General features: G+C 33.7%; 1 protein-coding gene across 1 annotated transcript; it reads left to right on the top strand.

The window, feature by feature from the left end:
* The first annotated feature begins 899 nt into the window (after positions 1-899).
* LOC123657211 lies at positions 900-14,068 on the top strand. Its single transcript, XM_045592789.1, has 7 exons — positions 900-6,026; positions 6,560-6,616; positions 8,645-8,839; positions 9,988-10,174; positions 11,269-11,408; positions 13,320-13,539; positions 13,939-14,068. Exons 1-7 carry the CDS (start codon positions 900-902, stop codon positions 14,025-14,027), a joined length of 6,015 nt encoding a protein of 2,004 aa, XP_045448745.1. The 3' UTR covers positions 14,028-14,068.
* Positions 14,069-15,631: the final 1,563 nt, after the last annotated feature.

Raw genomic sequence — 15,631 nt, 5'->3', positions numbered from 1 at the left:
GCCCCCGAGAAAGGCTGGATCATCGTGCAGTTGCAGACCCAGGTACGTTATACATTGTACTTCGTTTGTGCTGCTTGTCGTGAACATCGTTAACACTTTATGTATGTGACTCCGCCACCGCTCAGGTGCAATTTCCATACATAAAATTTGGTGCCGAAACCCGGGACCCGGCCTATTTCACAATTCGAGCTAGGTATATATGGTATTTTCTGGTGAAATCGTATCAATAATCGTAATAACCTAACCTGAAACATAATTTAACATCGCAGTTTTGGTTACTCCGTCATCGCCAGGTTGTCCATTTTCGTGCCTAGTATCAAGTAATTTTAATAATTGTCACTATCGAAAAGGCGTTTTTTCAATTTCGTATCGCAAATAACGGAAATATTCAGTGTAAAATCGTAGGAACAAAGTTATGCAATCACAAAAGATCGGTGCTTAATTTCTTATCGGCTTACATTTTACACTAAATTCATAATACTTTCTTTAATTTGCATCATTATACATCAAATAATTATTATTTTGTTTTGAATATCACAGCGAATTCATCTAAATAACATTTAAATTAGAAACAAAGGAGTACACGCGGCGACACAGATTACAACATAATTTGTTCGATTTTCATACAATTCGCAAACGAACTTGTGCCGCTCGCTGTACGTATTTACGTTTTAGCATTCCACCTTGTATCCCAGTATATGTTATAGTAAATACAAAACAATACAATATATGTTAGTAGTAAATTGTTAGAACTTACTAATTGAAACGAACTAAAATTCTATTATCTATTTAAAATTATATTTCATTAGGAATTATTTTATATCTACCTACATAAGTAATTGTTATTTTATCGAACTTTTAATATGTCGTATTTATTAAGTAAACATTCTACACGTAAAATGAGTGCGTTTAAAAAAGGTAAACCGAAGTCTATCGATGTTGAATATACAACAAAAGATTTACCTATGTTACGTAGAAAACGAACTATTGCTCATAATCGCTTACAAAAGGCGTTGGAACTCGGAAATTTATCATTAACGGATCATTCTCAACGTGATATGTTTCTATCTTATTACCAAGAAATAAAAGATATTGCAGCAACTTTTGAACATGCGCATCTTAATATTTTACAAATTTTAGAACCTTCGGATTCTGATGACCTTGATGACACTTATGAACGATTCGACGAGATGTATTATAATGTATTAGCTATCCATCGGTCAATAACAAGGGGACAATCGGAAAGTTCATCACGCGTTTCTTCTAATTCGAATATTCGGTTACCAAAAATCGTACTTCCTCATTTTTCTGGTGACATAAAACGGTGGCCTGAGTATTTTGATACTTTTAATGAATTAATTCACAATTGCCCTTCCTTAAGCGATGTCGAAAAGTTTCATTATTTGACTTCATCTTTGAGCGGTGAAGCGTTATTCGTTGTCAAGGCGTTCCCTCTCTCACACGAACATTACGAACATGCGTATCAAGCGCTCATCGCTCGGTATAAGTGTAAACGCGCCTTAACATTTACATGTTGGAAGGATCTTTTAGCTATTGAGTTTAAATGTACTAACGGAATTGAATTTAGGAAATCGCTAGATTTATTTGAAGAAAATTTAAGTATTTTAAAAACTGCTGAGTTACCTATTCAACATTGGGATTTTATTTTGGTTTATCACATACTATCGAAACTTGATTCAACCTTACGTCGTGGTTTTGAGGAAAAATATTCAGATGTTGACCTCCCTACATATAAACAATTAATTGGTTTTCTTAGAACTAAATGTGAGGCTTTGTTGCGCGATACACATTTTACTGAAAATAAACTGAGTAAACAGGTCATCAAGCCTACTTCATCGACACCTTTTCAAAAACCTTTCAACAAAACGAATGCCTTGATAGCTTCAGCTGACGTACAACAAAATAGTAAAAATGTTGTCGTATCGAATAAATGTCCTTTTTGCGCGCAGACGCATACGATCTTATCTTGTTCTGAATTTCTTAAAAAACCCGTAGAAGAACGTATCAAAATAACCACCGAGAAGAATTGGTGTTACAACTGTCTTAAGTCGTCTCATCAATTAAAAAACTGCAATTCCGTTTTTTCGTGCCGTGTTTGCAAACGTAAGCATCACAGCCTACTCCACCGTGAGAAAGCTATCGAAAACAATAATACGTCGTCGTTAGTGACAAACACTAAATCTAATACTGCAGTTTTACTTGCAACTGCGATTGTGCAGGTCAAGGATGCGTCCGGATGTATGCAATCGTTTCGAGCCTTGTTCGACAGTGGAAGTCAAAATAACTTTATAACCACAGCAGCAGTAAATCGTTTGCAACTGCAAATATTTCCATCCTCTTCTCACATAAGCGGTATAGGTGAAACACAGACTTCAATCGTAGGGCATGTTCGTTGTCAGATCGGTCATCATGATAAAATTCTATTCAACTTAGATATGCATGTCATTGATTCAATTTGTGGGGACCAACCCATCGCTAAATTAAAAACAACCGAGTGGTCACATATCGAATCACTACCTTTGGCAGATGCAGGATTCGATATCCCTGGTCCGATTGATATTTTGTTTGCTGCGGATGTATTTACCGAATCGTTACTGAATAAAACAATTAAAGGTGGTCCTAATCAACCTACCGCATTTAATTCCGTCTTTGGCTGGCTACTGCTTGGCAAATCACAGCTAGCCTCCTATTCATTGTTAAATACATCATTGCAAGATGACAATGAATTAAATTCATTAGTTAAGCAGTTTTGGGAACTGGACTCATTACCACAAGCGTCATCCTTAACTCCAGAAGAATCATTGTGCGAGCATAAATTCAAAACAACTCATACACGAGATGAATCGGGCCGATATATCGTGACGTTACCGTTTAAACATGATTCGGAGCCAACCTTTGAGGGTTCTCGTGATGTTGCTTTACGACGATTCAGTGCGATCGAACGGAGGCTTTCTCGTGATCCAGAATTGCGTCGTCAATACTCCGAATTTATGGAAGAGTATCAACACAGTGGCCATATGTCGCTCGTTCCCATAGACGAAATGGGGAGAGGTAAATATTACATCCCTCATCATTGCGTTTTGCGTCCTGATTCTGTAACTACTCGTCTCCGTGTCGTTTTTGACGCTTCGGCTAGGGATCTCCGTTCTCGTTCTCTAAATGATTCACAGCTTATCGGTCCAAAATTACAACCAAATCTTTTGGAAATTCTATTGCGTTTTAGAGAACATGAAATCGTATTTATCGCTGATGTTCGCGCCATGTATCGTCAAATCCTAATATCACCTGAACACCGCGACTATCAGCGTATTCTTTGGAGATTTTCCCCTGCCGACCCACTTCGTGAGTATCGCCTAAATACAGTAACCTATGGAGTCTCTTCATCTCCTTTCCTTGCTTGTCGCACGGTCAGACAGCTTGCTGAGGATTCAGGTGATGGATTTCCTTTGGCAAAACAAATCGCGCTCTCTGATGTATATATTGATGACGTTATTAGTGGCCAATCTTCATTGGACGAAGCTCTAGAAGCTAAATCGCAAATTATTGCTCTTTTTGAGTTGGGGTGTTTTCATCTCCGCAAATGGATGAGTAACGACCCACAATTATTAGCTGATCTGCCTCCGAAGGATTGTTTAACTGAATCGGTTTCTTTTGATGATTCTGAAACTCTTGCTTTGAAAGTTCTTGGTTTGAAATGGGATCCTAAATCAGATGCATTTTTGTTTGAAGTTAAACCATCAAGCCAGTCGTGTACCAAACGATCAATTCTTAGTGAAATCGCGCGAATCTTTGATCCTCTGGGATTTTTATCTCCTATTACGATAAAGGCAAAATGTCTCATCCAAAGATTGTGGATACTTGGCGTCGGGTGGGATCAGACTCCCCCTGAAGAGATTGTTAAGATCTGGGACATTTATCGAGCTAACCTTTCTTGTCTAGCTGATGTCAAAATTCCTCGAAAAATCACTAGTTCGATTGCTACCTCATACGAACTTCACGGATTTTGTGATAGTTCCGAAATCGCGTATGGGGCCGTTATTTATTTACGTTTCACAGATCACAATGGAGAGATTCAAGTCCGTTTAATTTGTTCAAAGGCTCGTGTAGCACCTTTAAAGCGAATATCATTACCCCGCTTAGAACTTTGCGCTGCAGTCCTTCTGTCAGATCTATTCAGATTCGTACGGGATACTTATGTGGATCGAATCTCTTTGAACGCAGCTTATATGTGGTCCGATTCTACAATTGTATTATCGTGGGTAAGGTCTCATTCATCACGCTGGGTTACATTTGTAGCAAACCGGGTGAGCCACATTCATGATATAATACCGACTGAATGCTGGCATCACGTGCCCTCGGAGGAAAATCCAGCCGATGTTTGTTCAAGAGGACAGTTTCCGGATGAAATCGTTCACAATTCCCTTTGGTGGGCGGGGCCATCCTGGCTATCAAAGGATCGAACTACGTGGCCAAATTCATTTGAAAGTCTCTCTCCATCTGACGAGGCAGTCGTAAAATCCGAGTCTAAATTATCGTCAGCTCTTTTAATTGAAAAGAAATTAACCGAATCTCATCAAAGTACTTTCGAAATGCTATTATCTAAATTCTCAAGTTTACAAAAATTGTTGAACGTTCTGGCATACATAAATCGCTTTATCAGAAACGCAAAAAATTCTAATCGCCCTAATTGTAACCTATATATCACTAACGTCGAGCGACATAATGCGCTTATGCAGATCGTAAAACACGTCCAACAAATTGCATTCTCTCAAGAAATCTTAAATATTAAAGCTAAGAGACCGATTCTTAAACAGTTTAAAAAACTTAACCCTTTTTTGGACGATTACGGTATTCTTCGTGTTGGAGGTAGAATCTCGCGATCAGAGCTTGAATATGAACATAAGCATCCTGCATTGTTACCACCTGACCATCCACTAACCATTTTAATAATAGACTTTATTCATCGTAACTACTGCCATACGGGCATAAATACAACCCATTTTTTATTACTGCAGCAGTTTTGGATTATTTCAGCAAAACGTGTCGTTCGTAGTCGTTTATCGAAATGTGTCCAATGTTATCGAACAAATCCAAAACCGTTGCAGCCTTTTATGAGTGACCTACCATCCTGTCGCGTTAACCAAATAAAACCCTTCTCAGTAGTAGGTGTAGATTTCGGGGGACCCTTTCGCATTAAACTCGGTTCTCATCGTGGAGCAAAAATTGATAAGGCATATTTATGCTTGTTTGTCTGTCTTGCTACGAAGGCCGTTCATCTTGAAGTAGTGTCTACGTTATCTGCAGAAGGATTTATTGCCGCACTACGCCGTTTTATTGGAAGACGCGGTCGGTGTAATGTGATTCATGCTGATTGTGGCACCAATTTCGTTGGTGCTAGTAATCAACTGTCAGCTCTTATGGAGAGGGCTTCTGTTGCTGAGAAAATTGATTTTAAATTTAACCCGCCCTCGGCACCTCACTTCGGTGGCGTTTGGGAAATCCAGATTAAAGCTGCAAAATCACACTTATATCGAGTTGTAGGCGATCAAGTACTCACCTTTGAGGAATTGACCACACTCTTCGTTCAGATCGAGTCAATTCTGAATTCGCGTCCGTTATATCCCCTCAGTTCTGATCCTAACGATCTGACTGTGCTCACGCCCGGACATTTTCTCACCCTAGAACCTTTAACTGCTGTCCCCGATGAGGATCACACTAACACTAAACTTCATCGGCTTAATCGGTGGCAGCTGTTACAATCTTTTCATCAGAATTTCTGGTCTAGATGGAAACATGAGTACCTTAATTCATTGACCGAACGCGCTAAATGGACTAAAGAATCTAAACCGTTATCAGTGGGTTCAATGGTGATAATTAAAGATGATAATCGTATACCACTTCAATGGTCACTAGGTAGAGTGGTTGATCTACACTTCGGTGCTGATGGGATAGCTCGAAGTGCTGTTGTTAAAACTTCGCAAAATCATCTGACTCATCGTCCATTGGTTAAGTTATGCCCTCTTCCAATCGAACAATAAGTTAATTATATATATAATTTTTTTTGTTTCTTCTTCTTCATATTGGTTATGTCATAGGTTAAATTAATATTTTCATTCTATTCCAATGTTGTCTCTATTCAATTTACTCTTATCGTGATACATGTTTATTTCAACCTTGCTAACATCGTATCTTTCATTTTCATTTTGTTATCATCGTATCGTATTCGTTATTTTGTCTCTTTTAATTCAATCTTATTGTGCCAGAAAATACCATAGGTATTTTGGTGGGCGGGATGTTCCGTTACCAAAATAAATTACTAGCAGAAACGATGTTCACACAAGTACGTACATACGAACGTAGCAGTTAAAGTTCACAACTGTCATGTATGACGTATTTGTTATCTGTGGAGCAATGCATGAATCGGTGACAGCCGCCGGCAGTCAAACGCGCTCGACAGATTCTCTCTGCTTGTAAAACCGTTGCCTTTAAAATTCGCTAATAACCGTTAATCGCTTATAATTCACCAACGTGCTTCAAGATTATTAGAATTGCTGACCCCGAGAAAGGCTGGATCATCGTGCAGTTGCAGACCCAGGTACGTTATACATTGTACTTCGTTTGTGCTGCTTGTCGTGAACATCGTTAACACTTTATGTATGTGACTCCGCCACCGCTCAGGTGCAATTTCCATACACTCTTCCTTTTTTGAAGGTTAAAAACACAGGCATTGAGTTGCCTACTTAGGAACACAGGACCTTGAGTACATGTCAAATATATTTATTTAATTAATAAATAAACAATGCAATTTGAATTAAACATTCTCGGAAATCGCTTACAAATACGTTGATTAAATTTTAGTAGTTTACACTAAAGTTCCCAAAAACATTGAATTCACCTCATTTATATGCCGTGTTTATACGTCGCGAGTTTTGATAAATGTTTGTGAATGTTAGTGTTTATACAGTTTAGTAGTAACAAACTTTAAATGAGACATACATAAGTGTATATATTTTTAGATTTATGACGTCTATTATATATTTTATGGAATAAAATCTCTACCCAATTTTGTCCTTATATTCTGAGCACTAGATTTTGATAGGGTTTTTTTTTTTGAGAATATTTTGTGTGAACGATGAATTACATGAATCTTTGAATCAAGCACAGTTACTCGGGGTAACTTTGATTGACCAGGTAACTTTGACAGTCAAATCGCAAAAATATTTTTTAACTTTTACGTTGTCCAACTTTAGTGCATAACATTATATTTACAAATTTTTTTTACTTAACAAGCTGCTTAAACGAACTCTCTACAAAAAAAAAGGCTTTAAACGAAGTTTATGTCAAAAACTTTGCTAAAAGTTCGGCGCACAATTTTTGTATTTTTTTCAGTGGTAAACTTTTTTGATAACTCGACAGTTTTGCTACTTTCAAGATATGTAAAAATATAATACACCCGTTAATATGTTCTATGGCATACATTGGCGAAATCATCTGTACTCATTAGGCACTATTGAAAGCCATCAACCCACAAGAAGAAGAAGAAGAAACTTTAATATGTCTATTTTAAAATATCATCTGTTATTTTACTGTTAGCATTTAAATTTATAATTCTGGCAATTATTAAAATATTGGATTTTATGTCAGTAAAAAGATGGTCACGCCATCTACCGAATGGTTAATACCTATTAATTTATGATTAGTCAGTCACTATCTTATTTGTTTTGCAGGGTAATTAAACAGTAAATACTGTTATCATATTTTAAATGTTCTTATTCTGATTATTATTTGTTGAAGTACCGGAAGAGCATAAAGATGGAGACACCATTTTCCGAATAGTTAATACTAATTTTCTGATTAGTCAGTGGCCATCTTTGTCATGTATTGGCGGGATTTTTGTTCTATTAATATGATAAATTGTAAGTGAAGAAGCAGTTATTGTGCGACTAGCGTTGCTGCTCGATAAGTGGTTAGTGTGATAACGTATTCAATGTAGTTAAAAGTGTGTATTGTTAATGAATAACTATAGATTTGATGTAAGCAATAAATGTTTCGTTGAGTGTTCTCAGTCGTGTTCTACAATACGTATCTAGCCTATTACTTACTTAGACACAAATATAAATACAAATATTCTTTATTGTACAGTAACAGAGAAAATTTTTACATCGAAAGGAAAATATAAACATGTACAAAAGGCAGTCTTATCGCTAAAAGAGCGTTCAGATAGATATTGACGAAATCTTATTGAAATAATGTTATGATGATGATGTTAAAATATATTAGTTAGATGATTTTCTTAGGGAAGGTAGATGATAATTATTACTAACTGGAATTCGCATGTCTACAAACAAACACGCGTACCCTTGTTCAAATTTAACACTGTCACTTACATGATTATTTTCACATACATATGCTATAATACAAGAATTATTTAGTTTTAAGTATGTTATTTAATTAATTATCAATTATTATTTAATTTCGCTTGCCATGAAAAAAATAGGGATACATACTGATACGGATTTTTTTAAACAAAGCCTTATTTGATTATATATATATATATAACAGTATAGGTTAAAATTTTTCGTAACATAAAAAATAATTCATATATTTATATTCAATAATTAATATATTGTTTTTTTTTGTTCTAGTGATAGCAACGGCACACAACATTACCTATTTAGAGGTACCACAGTATGGAGACCCGCGTCGGGACGCTGACCTCATATGCCACTACGTCAGCGAGAGAGGTGACCCGCCCCTACACTCCGTTAAATGGTACCGCGACAACAATGAAATATTTCGATACACGCCAGGACAACAGGTTAGTCAGTAAAGCGAACGAAAAATGGTCAATAATCATTCATACGCAAAATGAATCGTTTTATTATGAATATAGGAAACAGACTTATCATATCATATATCATAGTTTAGTAAACGTTCATCAAATGAGTCGTTCTAATATCTGATGTATTACGTTAGACAATAATTCTGATGTCAGAGAATTTTCTGATAATTTATTCACTTCAGCCTAATACAGTCCACTGCTGCACATAGGCTTCCACAAGTTCGCGCCATTGTTGGCACGAACTTATGTGTTTTGCCCATAGTCACCACCCTGGGCAGGCGGGTTGGTAACCGGAGGGCTGGCTTTGTCGCACCGAAGACGCTGCTGCCCGTCTTCGGCCTGTGTATTTCAAAGCCAGCAGTTGGATGGTTACCCACCATCAATCGGCTTTTTAAGTTCCAAGATGATAGGATGATAGGAACTGTGTTATCCCTTAGTCTATATTCTTACTGCCGTAACTTCACAGCAAATCTATTTGCCTAAATCAATTTTATAGTTATTGCTCTGAATTTATCCCCTAACATTTGTATAAGTTATGGAAATTAATTTATTCCAAAGTATGAAAACTGTATTTGTTCAAAAGTAACAAGTTATACTTTAATCATAAATTAACATTAAGTAACAAAAAAGAACCATCAAAAGTAGTTCTCAGGATTTCACTTGAAATTACTTTATTATACTCCACCAGAAGGATTTTGAAGAAATTTTTTTTCAAATTCAACGGCATTGCGCTGAAAATCTGTCAGTTTGATTAAACATAAAAGTTTATGTTCGTTGTTTTAGTGTCTCATAAAATATAAACTATTTGATAGTATTATTAGCAAAAAACATTACCGATCCTTTATAATAAGACGCTACAGATTCACTTTTATGAATAGTATTATCTATTTTTTAACTAATGTACCCAACAACGATCATATTTCTAAATCAAGCCTTACAAAATCAGACCTGAAACTCCCAAGAAAATTATTCCAACTTGATTTTAGATATTTTCCGTTTTAAGGAAAAATAAACGATGAAATTTTCCTGTTACTGTTACATTATAAATTTAAGTCAACTAAAGTTAAGTTTTATAACTTAAGTCAGTTTTCTAATGACGTGTATATTTTTTTTTATATTCTTAGCCACCAACTAGAACGTTCAATACGACAGCCGGTGGCGTTACCCGCGGCTCTTGCAACATGAATAGCTGTTCCATCAGCGTGGTTCTTCCAAGAAGGTACAACACTAGAGTCTCCTTCACCTGCGAGGTTTCCACCGAAGGCCCGAGATTTGCAGTCGTCAACCAGACGAAATATTTGACGGTTGCTGGTAAGTATTAATCAAATGTATTAAAATATTGAAATATATAAATGAAATATAGGATATGTAACAGTGGAATTTAGGTTATTCACGCAAATTATTATAGCTTGAGACTTTACAAACTTTGACTTTTACAAATACCTTAATGTAAAAAAACCGACTTCATTTTAAATCGAAAAGTAATAAAATGTGAAGTTAAATAAAAGGCGTATTACGGTATTAATAAGATATATTAACGATAACTCAAAAACCACTCGTTAGATTTCGATTGACTACATGACAAATACAAGGTTTGTATTAAAAAAAAAAAAAAAAAAAACTAAAACATAATAAAATATAGAGTGGAATTGAAAACCTCCTACTTTTTTAATTTAAGAAACTCACAACTATAACTTGTTTCAACATCATTCATGACCTTTTTTTATAATATGGTGCAGCTGTTTGCATAAATCTACAATTGAATTAAACACGTTTGCTAATTTTATCGATGTGCGTAGCGTCGTTTGGTAATGAAAGATACTACGTTATCAAGCAGAAACTTTACTCCAGAAATGCGTCACTTTTAGATGTGATACAGCGTTTAGCAGGTATTCTGCTCGATAAAGACCAGTAATAGTCGTTATGGCCATGCCGTGTAATATTGATGATTGATTAAATCTAATTTTAAATTCTTTTTAAAATATGAACTGAAATCAATCTTAAGGTACTCAAAAATATTTAATAACGTAGTCATAACAAATATATAACATACGAGCATTGTTAAAAATATAAATAAATATTATTAGTACTTATGCGTTATCTGAAAAATATAAATTTAATTTAAAACGAAAAATATATAAGTAGTCATTATACAACAAAATTTAAAATACTTTATAAAATAACGTTTTGCAAATGGCTCTACTTGTACTGCAGCAATAATAGTTCTCCACGGCTTACCCTTATAAATCTGTAGTATAAAAGGATTATATGCAAACTAAAGTAATTAATAAGATGACCTGATTATTTAATCTGATATGATATCCTGATATTCATTTTAAAGAATATCCTTTCAATCCGTCGCAATGTAATATTATTGTTTTTAATGTATTTTCATCTTTATTTAGTAACACTGAAGGAAGACCCGGTGATAACTGGTGCATCTGGTAACGTCCAGTTGGGGGAAGATGTCCTGCTTAATTGTTCGACAAAACCAGCGATGCCAACAGCAAATATTGTGTGGTACGTGGACGGAAGACCAGAAAAGGTATTATGCAATTCTCGACTCAATTATACATACTAGAGATTGTGCTAAGTACTTGATGACATTTATTGTATATAGTAATAAATAATGAATTTGACGTGTCTTTTTAAGTTAACCATTCTAAACAATTCCTGAATAAATTTCCTTATTGAGGAGCAGATTATTAGTGTTCGCCGTAGAATTATTAGTGTAGTTAAAAGCAAATACTTGTAAATACATGTAATAAATATTATTATTATTATTCAATATTCACTATTAGTTGACACTCAAATTACGTCTGCAACAATCAGTAGGTTGAAAAAAAAACGAATAATTATTAATTATTTATTAATATAAATACAATAATTATTTTATAACTAAAGACTAATCTAGTCGAAGTGGGACTAAAGAGTGATCAAAATTATATTACTATTAATAAAGTTAGAAATTAAAACAATGGGACATTGAAAGGCTTATACGGGGAACTAGTGAGACGGTCGCCTGGGAAGCTTCTATCAGTCTGGAACGTCAGCATATTCGTGGGATTAGGGTTCCGTAACTCTCACGTACATGTATTCATTTATATAAGTATCTTAATTAAATGGCAATCGTAAATACAATACTATCTGATCATTTACTCAAGTTTAGATACAGTTTTTTTTTATATAAATTAGAATAAATATAAATTAAAATGGATGACACTTGACGGTTAATACATGTGTTAATTTAAATCAAAATAAAATTTAACTCTGTTGACCTAAGGAGGAATAGGCATTAGTTTTATTTTTTATTTCTTTATGAAGTAGTATATTTTTTAAATAAATTCTTTTCAAAATCAGTTTTGCATAATTTTAACCATAATGTTAACTGAAGATTCTTTATGCAATTATATTTAACACTCATAAATTCAAAAATGAGGAATTGCACAACACTTGTTTGTTGTAAATTTTTTTTTTTTTTTAATTAAGTACTGTATTGACTTGACGCAGAGGACCGCAAAATATTGCTACAAACTTATTAGCCAGACATTATTATACTAAAAATGGAGGCTCATGTGATTGTAACAAAAGGAGAATTTCACAATTTTAATCGTGGTCGTAAAACTAAACGATAATGAACGAAAAAATTAAAAAGGCAAAACCTTCAGGTTCCACTTATCTCTTTAACGAAAGGTTTCCTAAAAGAACAAACTAATTACGAAGCTAATTAGTTTAAAAAAGTTAAATTTACGTTTTTATGTATTTTTATTTTTCTATTTTTGGTGAAGGCTTTCTAGATATTAATTTTATGTTCCACTAGCTTATGTCTTCCGAAATGTCAAACGCGTGAAATAATAATCTTTTCGATTTCTTCAATAACAATAGTTGACAATGTCAAGAAAACTTAAAAATATATAGTTCAAATAATAGTTAGCGATACATTTCTTATATAAATTTATTTGATTTATGCAGTTATTTTAAATTTTAAGTGAAATATAAAAATTAATATCTATTTTTTAACTATGAAACAATAAAAAGCAGGAGCTAATAATTAAAATATTGAAATGTTAACGAATATAAAAAAATAAAAATACTGAGAGAACAAATATAATTTTATAACATGATAAATCAAATAGTTTGTCCGATTTTAATAAAATACGTGCTGTATTGCAGTTGATTTTTATTTTCCTAAAAATCAGTCGCTAGACAAATCTTAGAATTTAGAACAATTAACTTCTTCTTTTTTCGCTCTCGCAGTCGATCGCTGGTTATAGACTTTGCACGTATATTCAATCTTTGCAGCATTTTATTTTCAACGTTTTAAATTTATTGTGAAACAATTTATTAAAAATGATACTAAGACTCCTGGCTAGATTGAGAAAAACAACGCATTAACAGATACTAATAGGTGTTAATTGTCTTGTATAAGCTTAAGTAAATCATCCTCTTTCTCTAGACGGAACCCTGGATGAGTGACAACACAGAAGTATCATCTGCTGACGATTTCGGTCTGCGATCGAGCTGGCGCCCTCTCCGCGTCAGAGTGGCAACGGCGAGAGGATTCATCGTTGTTCGTTGCGAAGCCAATCAGCCCACGAGACCTCCTTACATTAGGTCCTCGAATGCAACGTTAACCGTGGCGCGATCGCCACACCTGTCTATGTATACCGCATCCGGTGAGAATTTTGGATTTAAATAGATTTTTAGACGGATTTTTTTTTAAATATGATACAGTGAGATCAAATAGTAATTGTGTTTTATTCGGTCATTTCAGAATTGTTTGTTTATCTTTTTTAGTCGAAGTATTAAGCATTGAGAGAGAAAATTGTAAAACCATTATACTTGGGTCATTATTATTCAGTCTATAATGTCACAAGTATAATGGTTGCAATCACCTTTTTTGCTTAAGTGATTAAAGACATTAATGTAAATGTCGACTTCTTGATGACATGATTTGAGATTTTTTTTTTTTTTGTTATGCGTAAGTTTATTGCTCGTCGCTGCAAACTCGTCTGATTATTTCTTTTAGTTTTTCCTGTTACTATTTTAATATTAATAAAACTTACTGTCCTCAGGTTCGAGTTCCGCGGAAGTTATTATGGTGTTGGCGACGTGCATCTCCATACATATATTTTCTAAATACAGTGCCTTGAGTGAAGTCTAACGAAGTTGGATAGAAAATTGGTATTTGTATAAACAAAGATAGTATTTAGGTAGTTAATTTTTCCATCCGCTCTTATCAAACAAGGTTCGAAAAATACTTGGTCTGCAAGACTTTTATCGAACGTGTCGTCGAAATGTTATTGCTGTTCTTTTTTAAAGTGACTTCGTAAAATATCGTCTTAATGAGTAATTATTATTTATCGTCTTATGAGAAGGTTTAATTTTTAAAACTATACTTTTTTATAAGAATATTAAAAAAACCTACATAAGTCTAAGAAATTTTAGTCGAGAGGCTTTAAATATTCACGAAAAGAATCATGTTTAACCAGCTTTTTCACGTGAAATATTAAAGCATCAGAATGTATTGCTTAATATTATCTTCATATCAAAAGTGATTCGACGTCACTCCCTACGTGATGCGTGACGTTTCTGAGTTTTTTAGACGCATTTTTGTTTTCTTTTATTACGATCACACACAGCTTTGTTCTGTCTCTTCTGTTAAAGACAAAAGCCTTTATCAAACACGAACTCGATGTGACTGATGTCAAATTTGAGGATAAATCTCTTTTCGAATTTGTTACTTTGCGTTTTTTTTTTTATATTCAGTAATTGAGTATGTTTTTGTATTATTATTTTTTTCATTAGGGTTTGCAGAGTGGATGGAAATATATACGTATGTCATCAGAAGAAGTATATGAAAAAAAAATTAAATTTAATCTATTAATATAGCAAGCACTGAATTTCGATGTTTTATTACACGTAAAATTTGTAATTATATTTACATATGTTGCGACGGGAGCCGGATAAAATAAATAAATTTAAATCTGTAAATTGAAATTAAAAAATATAAATGTTATTAAAGAATGGTAAGGTTTTGCTTTGCAACGAAACTTAAAGTATCTTCTCTAAGGCCTATGTTTTAGCATTTGTAATAGTTTCTTCATAATTCCCATTTTTTGTTTGTGTATGTTGAATACTTTTATGTATAAGATTATTATTTTAAGATGTGATTTTGTACTAAGTGTTAATTACTTAGGGGTCTCCATATTGCGTTATTATAGTGCAATCTAAACATTTAATTAAATAACTTCCGCTAAATTCTTCATCTTAGGATAAATTATCAAACTTGACTCAAGTTTCAGGTTCGGCATAAGATAAAATACTCAATAATAGCCATATACAAAATAATATTCGAAAATGTTAGTCCGTCCGTTATTCGTTTTATGAAATTTAATTTTTTATCAATGACTAAAAATTTATGTATTGTTTAAAAAAAAGTCATGAACCGACGCTAAATAATACATATTTGTATTTTAAATTTGATTAAATAGATTTTATAGATTAGATTTATATATACTAACAATTTTTAATACTCATATTGATATACATTATATTTTTTTTTAATATTGTCAAATAACGGAACCCCCATCAATTCCAGTATTTCCATAAAACCCAACCCTTTTTTAATATGGAAACCTTTGTTCGACAGTTGGACTTATATCGTTTACTGTTTAATCGTTACATATTTCAAAAATCAAATTTTAATTCCATCTATTAAGCAAATATATATCGACCGTAAGCTGCCAATACCTCCTAAGTGCTTTG

Source organism: Melitaea cinxia, chromosome 10 (genome assembly GCF_905220565.1).
Source record: "Melitaea cinxia chromosome 10, ilMelCinx1.1, whole genome shotgun sequence".
Taxonomy (NCBI): Eukaryota; Metazoa; Arthropoda; class Insecta; order Lepidoptera; family Nymphalidae; genus Melitaea; species Melitaea cinxia.
The sequence above is the reverse complement of the archived record's forward strand: the minus strand, read 5'-3'. Positions and strand labels throughout refer to the sequence as shown.